The 9,606-nt window shown below is 49.3% G+C and overlaps 1 protein-coding gene across 1 annotated transcript; it reads left to right on the top strand.

Annotated features, from left to right (window-relative positions):
• The first annotated feature begins 293 nt into the window (after positions 1-293).
• Positions 294-8,590, top strand: LOC129855966 (uncharacterized). The gene is made up of 2 exons (XM_055924084.1): positions 294-1,621; positions 1,702-8,590. The coding sequence occupies exon 2, from the start codon at positions 4,204-4,206 to the stop codon at positions 6,193-6,195; it is 1,992 nt and encodes a 663-aa protein (XP_055780059.1). The 5' UTR covers positions 294-1,621; positions 1,702-4,203; the 3' UTR covers positions 6,196-8,590.
• The last annotated feature ends 1,016 nt before the right edge of the window (positions 8,591-9,606 follow it).

Below are 9,606 nucleotides of genomic sequence, written 5' to 3' on the forward strand. Positions count from 1 at the left end.
GCCTCTTTTCCTCTGGGGGCCTTTAATGTCGTCATCTTCTAGGTGGGACAAATCACTTCCAATGGTAACATGGCATGCATGACTGTACTACATGTAGCCTACAGGTACTGGGGATGACTTCTAGGCCACCTGGCCATGGCAATGTGATTATATACCTCATGAGGAACGGTGTGGCAGTGTAGCTCCTAGGGCCCTGTGCTCCTATAGGCTTAGGCTGCAAACAGACTGTATTGCTGGAGGCAGGGGGAGGGATGGAGGGATGGAGGCAGGGGGAGGGATGGAGGGAAGGGGGGAGGGGGCAGGGAATAAATAACATATGCCATTTAGCAGACGTTTCTACCAAAAGCCAGTTACAGACATGCGTACATTATACATATGGGTAACCCCTGTGGGAATTGAACCCACAGCCTTCGGTATTGTAAGCACCATGCTCTACCGACTGAACTACACTGGACCAATGGCTTAAGGAGATGAAGGGAATGATTGAGAGAGAGGGAGAAAAGAGGGCAGGAGGGGGGTACCCCCTCCCGCTCTCTATGCCTCCCTCCATCTTTCTTCTCTCTCTCTCAGATGGCGAGGCTATTTCTGGGCTGCTCCGATCAGTCATCCCCTCTCTTCTCCCAACTGGGGAGATGAAGACATTCTCTCGCTTTCCCCAATTCATTAGTCTGTGACCTTGGCTGCTTGAAATCCCTAAATGTCTCCCTCTTTCGTTTTTTATCCTCTCTTTCTTTCTTCCAGCCCTCCTTTCATCCCCTGCTACCCCTTTTTAAAATCACATTCCAGAAAAGAGGCGAGACTTTGATCCAAAGGGTTGTTTTTGAAACCACGCTATGTCAGGGAATCATCGCGATGAGTGATTCTTCGAGACACCTTAGCACATCTCTCTCAATTCAATTCAATTCAATTCAAGGGGCTTTATTGGCATGGGAAACATGTGTTAACATTGCCAAAGCAAGTGAGGTAGATAATATACAAAAGTCAAATAAACAATAAAAAATGAACAGTAAACATTACACATACAGAAGTTTCAAAACAATAAAGACATTACAAATGTCATATTATATATATATGCAGTGTTGTAACAATGTACAAATGGTTAAAGCACACAAGTTAAAGTAAATAAACATAAATATGGGTTGTATTTACAATGGTGTTTGTTCTTCACTGGTTGCCCTTTTCTGGTGGCAACAAGTCACAAATCTTGCTGCTGTGATGGCACACTGTGGAATTTCTCTCTCTTTCTCTCTCTCTCTCTCTCTCTCTCGCCAGCATTTGAGGGAGATTCAAAGATTTGCCTGAGGTGTTTTTTTAATCTCTTTCTTTCTCTAATCTCTCTCTCTCTCTCTCTCTCTCTCTCTCTCTCTCTCTCTCTCTCTCTCTCTCCCCCCCACAGTCTGTCAAAGGTGTGGTGTCATTAACAAACAAAGAATTCACAGCACACATCTCTCTCCATTCTCTCCCTTCATCCTCCCTCTGTACCCATCCTTCACCTATTATTCTCTCTACCACCCTGGTTTCATTCAGTGTTAAATTAAGGATGCCTCAAGGGTTTTCTCTCTCTCTCTCATCATTTCGTGCAGTGATAGGTTGATGGATTGATAGGTGGATGGATTGATAGGTTGATGGATTGATAGCTTGATGGATTTATAAATGGATTGATTGATAGCTTGATGGATTTATAGGTTGATGGATTGATAGGTGGATGGATTGATAGGTGGATGGATGGATTGATAGCCTGATGGATTGATAGCTTGATGGATTTATAAATGGATTGATTGATAGCTTGATGGATTTATAGGTTGATGGATTGATAGGTGGATGGATTGATAGGTGGATGGATTTATAGGTTGATAGATTGATAGCTTGATGGATTGATAGCTTGATGGATTGATAGCTTGATGGATTGATAGGTGGATGGATTGATAGGTTGATGGATTGATAGCTTGATGGATTGATAGCTTGATGGATTGATAGCTTGATGGATTGATAGCTTGATGGATTGATAGCTTGATGGATTGATAGCTTGATGGATTTATAGGTTGATGGATTGATAGCTTGATGGATTGATAGCTTGATGGATTGATAGCTTGATGGATTGATAGCTTGATGGATTTATAGGTTGATGGATTGATAGGTGGATGGATTTATAGGTTGATGGATTGATAGCTTGATGGATTTATAGGTTGATGGATTGATAGCTTGATGGATTTATAGGTTGATGGATTGATAGCTTGATGGATTGATAGGTTGATGGATGGATTGATAGCTTGATGGATTGATAGCTTGACAGATTTATAAGTGGATTGATTGATAGCTTGATGGATTGATAGCTTGACGGATTTATAGGTGGATGGATTGATAGGTGGATGGATTGATAGGTGGATGGATTGATAGCTTGACGGATTTATAGGTGGATGGATTGATAGGTGGATGGATTGGATTGGATGGATTGATAGGTGGATAGATTTATAGGTACATGGATTTATAGGTATAAGCCCTCTCTCTCTCTCTCCCCCTCCCTCCCTCTCTCTCCTCCTCCTCCTCCTCCCTCCCACTCCCCCCATCTTCTCGCTCCTCCTCCTCCCTCTCTCTGCCCTTCTCTCTCCTCCTCCTCCTCCTCCTTCTCTCTCCCCCTCCCTCCCTCTCTCTCTCTCCTCCTCCTCCTTCTCTCTCCCCTTCCCTCTCTCTCTCCTCCTCCCTCCCTCTCCCACATCTTCTCGCTCCTCCTCCTCCCTCTCTCTCTCTTCTCCTCCTTCTCTTTCTCCATAACCACTAAACCAGTGGTTGAGAATGAGAGCCCTCCTTCCCTCCCCTTCATCCCTCCTCTCCTCCTCCTCCTCCTTTTCCACCTCTTCAGTCTAATTAACATGCTGCTCTGCCAGAGGCTGTCCCCCAAACGGCAACCTACTTCCTTTATAGTTCACTACTTGTGATCAGGGCCCATAGGGCTGGTCAAAGGTAGTGCACTATGTGGCTAATAGGGTGCCATTTGGGACGCATCCAGAGAGAAGCACTGACCTCAACTTAAGCAGTGACTCAAAGTAGAATCCAAGTAGTGCCTTTGCTGTTGTTCGATGACCACCCCGCGCAGGCGCTGCATCCCACACTCTCTCTTTCTCTCCCTATACTGCTTTCTCTTGTCTTCTCCACTCCCTCCCTCTCTCTCTATTGCTCACATGCTCTCTCTCTCTCTCTCTCTCTCTCTCTCTCTCTCTCTCTCTCTCTGTCTGTCTCTGTCTGTCTCTCTGTCTCTCTGTATCTCTGTCTCTCTGTCTCTCTCTCTCTCTCTCTCTCTCTCTCTCTCTCTCTCTCTCTCTCTCTCTCTCTCTCTCTCTCTCTCTCTCTCTCTCTCTCGGGAGTTGCTGGTGTGTGGGTTGTGAGAGGGTTTTCTGTTCTTATTTCTATATATTTGTTCTCCTGCATGATTGTATTAGAACAGGTTGGCCATGAAAATCTGTCAACTGCTTCGCGAATGAATAAAGCGTTGGCTGAGTTTCTGAAAGAGGAGTGCCTCATCAACAGGCTGGTTGAGACACATGCTACTCTAAATGATGTCTTTTTGCAAATTACGCCACTGTTCTCTCCAGCTACGAGGGTTGCTACATCCAATTTACCACCGTTCGTTCCTGATGGCGACCTGATGCGAGAGCTGGCACGTTACTGGACATTTGCCAGGCCAATGAGAGAGTTACTACATGGGTGTAAAAACCCACTGTTGAAACATGTTAGCGCTTGTAGAAGGAAAGTTTTCATGTTTTTAGACTCACAAACTGTCACGCCCTGGCCTTAGTATTCTTTGTTTTCTTTATTATTTTAGTTAGGTCAGGGTGTGACATGGGGGAATGTTTTGTGTTTTGTCGGTTTTGGGTGGTTATATGGTAAAGGGGGTGTTGGGTGTAGTGTATGGGTTTGTGTTGAGTGTATGTGTCTAGCTGTGTCTATGTTGGGTGTAGTTGTCTAGGAAAGTCTATGGTTGCCTGAATGGGTTCCCAATTAGAGACAGCTGATTTCTGTTGTCTCTGATTGGGAGCCATATTTAAGGTAGCCATAGGCTTTAGTTTGTTGTGGGTAATTGTCTATGTCTGAACGTTTGTAGCCTGTGTATGTGCACGACGTTTATTAGCTTCACGGTCGTTTATTATTTTGGTTAGTTTGTAAGTGTTTTTGTTTCGTTTTTTCCTTCTTCTCAATAAAAGGAAGATGGCTTATTTTCCAAATGCTGCGTTTTGGTCCGTCTCTCCCCCACACGATCGTGACAGAATTACCCACCAACATCGGATCAAGCGGCATGTAAAGCGGCAACAGGACCCACCTACACAGGATTTTTGGACATGGGAGGAGATACTGGATGGTAAGGGACCTTGGGCACAACTGGGAGAATATCGCCTCCCTCGTGAAGAGCTGGAGGCAGCGAAAGCCGAGAGGAGGCGATATGAGGAGGCAGCACGGAAGCAAGGCTGGAGACCCGTGAGTAATACCCACAAATTTCTTGGGGAGGGGCTCATGGGGAGTGTGGCGAGTCCAGATGGGAGAACTGCGTCAACTTCCCGTGCTACCCGTGAGGACTCTAAGAGGGAACCTGAGCCAGTCGGGCTGATATTGGAGGTGAGCAATGGGAATGATACAGAGACTGTTAAGGATTTATTGGGGAGGTTGGAAGAGAGTGAAATGAGGGAGCTGCTGTGTTGGTGCGTGAGGCACAAGATCCACCCGACAGAGCGTGTGCGGGATGTGATGTTATCTGAGTCAGCTCTCCATGCTCATCCTGATGTGCGTGCTAACCGTCTGGGAATGACAGTCCCACGAACCAGGCCTCCTGTACGCCTCCCTAGTCCTGCACCTCCTGTATTAGCCCCACGTACTAACTCTCCTGTGACAGTCCCCAGCCCAGTACAACCAGTGCCTCCTCCACGCACTAGCCCTATGGTGCGTGTCTCCAGCCCTTTACCACCAGTGCCTAAATCACGCACCAAGCCTCCTGTGTGTACCCAGAGTCCTGTGCGTCCTGTTGCTGCTCCCCGCACTAGCCCTGAGATGCGTGTCCCCAGTCCGGTACCACCAGTTCCGGCACCACGCACTAGGCCTAATGTGCGCTCCCAGGGTCCAGTATGCCCTGTTCCTTCTCCCCGCACTAGCCCTGAGATGCGTGTCCCCAGCCCGGTACCACCAGTTCCGGCACCACTCACCAGGCCTACAGTGCGCCTCAGCCGGCCAGAGTCTGCCGTCTGCACAGCGATGCCTGAACTGCCCGTCTGCCAAGCACCATCTGAGCCATCCGTCTACCCAGCGCCATCTGAGCCATCCGTCTACCCAGCACCATCTGAGCCATCCATCTACCCAGCGCCATCTGAGCCATCCGTCTGCCCCGAGCCATTAGAGCCGCCCGTCTGTCCCGAGCCGTCAGAGCCGTTCGTCAGTCAGGAGCCGCTAGAGCCATTCGTCAGACAGGATCTGCCAGAGCCGCCAACCAGACAGGATCTGCCAGAGCCGCCAACCAGACAGGAGCGGTCAGATCCATCAGCCAGCCATGAGCGGCCAGATCCGTCAGCCAGCCATGAGCAGCCAGATCCGTCAGCCAGCCATGAGCAGCCAGATCCGTCAGCCAGCCATGAGCAGCCAGATCCGTCAGCCAGCCATGAGCAGCCAGATCCATCAGCCAGCCATGGGCCGTCCCTCAGTCCGGAGCTGCCGTCCCTCAGTCCGGAGCTGCCGTCCCTCAGTCCGGAGCTGCCGTCCCTCAGTCCGGAGCTGCCGTCCCTCAGTCCGGAGCTGCCGTCCCTCAGTCCGGAGCTGCCGTCCCTCAGTCCGGAGCTGCCGTTCTTCAGTCCGGAGCTGCCCCTTATCCTGGTGCTGCCCCTTATCCTGGTGCTCTCCCTTATCCTGGTGCTGCCCCTTAGTCCGGAGCTGCCCCTTAGTCCGGAGCTGCCACTTAGTCCGGAGCTGCCCCTTAGTCCGGAGCTGCCCCTTAGTCCGGAGCTGCCCCTTAGTCCGGAGCTGCCCCTTAGTCCGGAGCTGCCCCTTAATTCAGTGGGGTTAATGTGGAGGGGGGCCATTTGGAGGAAGCTACGGAGGCGGTTAGTGACTGTGGTGGGGTGGGGACCACGACCAGTGCCGGAGCCGCCACCGTGGAAGGAAGCCCACCCAGACCCTCCCCTAGACTGTGTGCTGGTGCGCCCGGAGTTCGCACCTTAAGGGGGGGGTTATGTCACGCCCTGGCCTTAGTATTCTTTGTTTTCTTTATTATTTTAGTTAGGTCAGGGTGTGACATGGGGGAGTGTTTTGTGTTTTGTCGGTTTTGGGTGGTTATATGGTAAAGGGGGTGTTGGGTGTAGTGTATGGGTTTGTGTTGAGTGTATGTGTCTAGCTGTGTCTATGTTGGGTGTAGTTGTCTAGGAAAGTCTATGGTTGCCTGAATGGGTTCCCAATTAGAGACAGCTGATTTCTGTTGTCTCTGATTGGGAGCCATATTTAAGGTAGCCATAGGCTTTAGTTTGTTGTGGTTAATTGTCTATGTCTGAACGTTTGTAGCCTGTGTATGTGCACGACGTTTATTAGCTTCACGGTCGTTTATTATTTTGGTTAGTTTGTAAGTGTTTTTGTTTCGTTTTTTCCTTCTTCTCAATAAAAGGAAGATGGCTTATTTTCCAAATGCTGCGTTTTGGTCCATCTCTCCCCCACACGATCGTGACACAAACACAAACTTTAGATATTTCGTATCAGGTGAGGTCTGAGGGGAAAGCCTACATGGTTTATGCGACTGAGGTGTCTGAGGTGTTTTGATTGAGGGGAGATGGGACGTAAGCAGCACGCATGCAGGCACAGAAAGCGGGGCGAGCAGGGTGCTGATGGATCCTCTGTCACGTCTGTCTCTAGATCTGAGAGCAGGCTGGGGATTTCTGGGCAGCCTCTACCTCCACCCTGGGTCCAGACTCAACCCCAACCATCGGAATTGCAACGTTGGCGTCTGAATGGCCACGTCTCAGCAGTAAGGAAAGGAAAAGGTCCAGCCAAAAGGAAAGACAATGGTAGAAAGGAAAAGGGAACAGTAAATGACATGATCATTGGACACAGGGTGATTTCTTCCCCTTGTCCGTGGACCTGTACAACAGACTACACTAGATAGGAACTGGGAGGAAGCTCATCCACATTCGGGGGTGGCTTTAACCATATGTTAGAACAGCATGGATTGGTACATGTGTGGAGGGACAGAAATCAGGAAGGGAGGAGCTGTACATGGGTGAAGGTAGTGTGCTCCGAGTGTGTTCTCCTTCAACCTGGAGAAGAAGTCGGCGCGGCAAAAAGCCGACGTTCCATCCGCGGCGTCCGTCAGGGAGCCTGACGTGGTCTCCAGCGGAGATGAGGAGGTGGACTACGGACTTTGACGCAGACCTCTACGGTGACAGCAACACTGATCCACAGTGTGCTCAGCAGATTCTACAGGGGAGGCCTAAGCTCGGGCCTGAGCAGATTGCTGGGCTGGAGGGTGATTTTTCATTTCAGGAAATAACAGCGGTTGTGCAGCAGCTCTCCCCAGCCCGTGCGCCAGGGGTCGATGGACTGCTCTCCCCAGGCCGTGCGCCAGGGGTCGATGGACTGACAGCTGAGTTTTATAAATGTTTCTGGGATGTATTGGGGAGGGACCTCTTAGACGTCTTTCGGGAGTCCTTTGAGAGCTCAGTACTACCAGTCAGCTGCCAGCGTGCAGTGCTGTCCCTACTGCTGAAGAAGGGGGACCTAGCTCTATTGAGGAACGAGGCCAGTATCGTTGCTCTGCTTGGATTACAAAATACTGTCCAAGTGTTTGGCAAATCGGCTGAAAGGTTGTTTGGACAAAATAGTTCACAAGGACCAGGCATACTCTGGACAACTTGTTTCTTTGAGAGATGTGATAGACATCACTAGGATGTATGATCAGATGAGCCGGCCAGTCCCAGTTAGGAGAGGGATTAGGCAGATCAGGCAGAGAACCACTGCTGTATAGGCTGAGGGAGATGCTGCAGTAGATGGCAGTTCCGGGTCAATAGGTGGGGAGACGGTTGTTGGCTTATTTTTTATGTTTCCTTTATTTAACTAGGCAAGTCAGTTAAGAACACATTCTTATTCACGATGACGGCCTAGGAACAGTGCCTTGTTCTGGGGCAGAATGACAGCTTTTTACCTTGTCAGCTCAGGGATTTGATTTAGAAACCTTTCGGTTTCTGGCTCAACACTCTAACCACTAGGCTACCTGCTGCTATTCTGATGATGTAACAGTGTTTGTTAGAGGGGAGGGAGATGTAGACGAGGTTAGCAGGGCTTTAGTGTTGTTTGAGGGTGCGGCATCAGCTAAGGTGAACTGGGGTTGGCTGTGAACCTATATGTTGGAGGGCGTCAGTATACTGTAGCCAATGGGCATAGGGATTGACTGGTGAACTACCTGGTTGGGCAGGCAAACATTTCAAAATGGACGACGAGGAAACATGAGATGCTGGGGACGGGATGTAGAGACCCCAGAGCTGTATTGCTGGTGCTGGTGCTGGTGCTGGCTCGGCTAAAACTGGAGCATGTATATGGGGTGCTGGTGAACCGTCTGGGGGACTTTGTAGGGGTGTGGGGTTCTATGTCCGATGGACGAGGGGGGGCTTGGTTTGAACTTTTCTAGTCCATTCAAATGAAATTATGTTTGTTTTAATGATGTACATTAAGTATCTGAGCTAAATAAAGTTTATGTATTTTTTCTCTCTCTCTCTCTCTCTCTCTCTATCGCTATCTCTATCTCTATCTCTCTCTCTATCGCTATCTCTCTCTCTCTCTCTCTCTCTCTCTCTCTCTCTCTCTCTCTCTCTCTCTCTCTCTCATTGAAAATAATATCCCAGCCTCCCAATCTCCCTCCTACACATACACACAAGTGTTTTCTTTTGAGGAAGAGAGGAGGGGGGAGGGGGGGGGGGGAGAAGACGAGGGGAGGGAGAGCATAGGGAGAGAGATCAAGAGAAGCAGAGAAATAAAGTAGGGGATGAATTGTTTCCAAGGTTCTATCCAATGTTCCCTTCTTTCTGTGTGTCAGGAAGATGAGAGGTCTTTGTCAAGAGGAGACAAAATAAGATAAAACCTGGCATTGATCCTAACTGTGGAGGGAGAGTAGGGAGCCCTACATCTAGACTTCCAGTTTGATCATAACTGTGGAGGGAGAGAAGCAAGCTCTACATCTAGACTCACAGTTTGATCCTAACCGTGGAGGGAGAGAAGGGAGCCCTGCATCTAGACTCACAGTTTGATCCTAACTGTGGAGGGAGAGAAGGGAGCCCTACATCTGACTCACAGTTTGATCCTCACTGCGGAGGGAGAGAAGGGAGCCCAACATCTAGACTCACAGTTTGATCCTAACTGTGGAGGGAGAGAAGGGAGCCCTGCATCTGACTCACAGTTTGATCCTAACTGTGGAGGGAGAGAAGGGAGCCCTACATCTAGACTCACAGTTTGATCCTAACTGTGGAGGGAGAGAAGGGAGCCCTGCATCTAGACTCACAGTTTGATCCTCACTGCGGAGGGAGAGAAGCAAGCTCTACATCTAGACTCACAGTTTGATCCTAACCGTGGAGGGAGAGAAGGGAGCCCTACATC

Source organism: Salvelinus fontinalis, chromosome 5 (assembly GCF_029448725.1).
Source record: "Salvelinus fontinalis isolate EN_2023a chromosome 5, ASM2944872v1, whole genome shotgun sequence".
NCBI lineage: Eukaryota > Metazoa > Chordata > Actinopteri > Salmoniformes > Salmonidae > Salvelinus > Salvelinus fontinalis.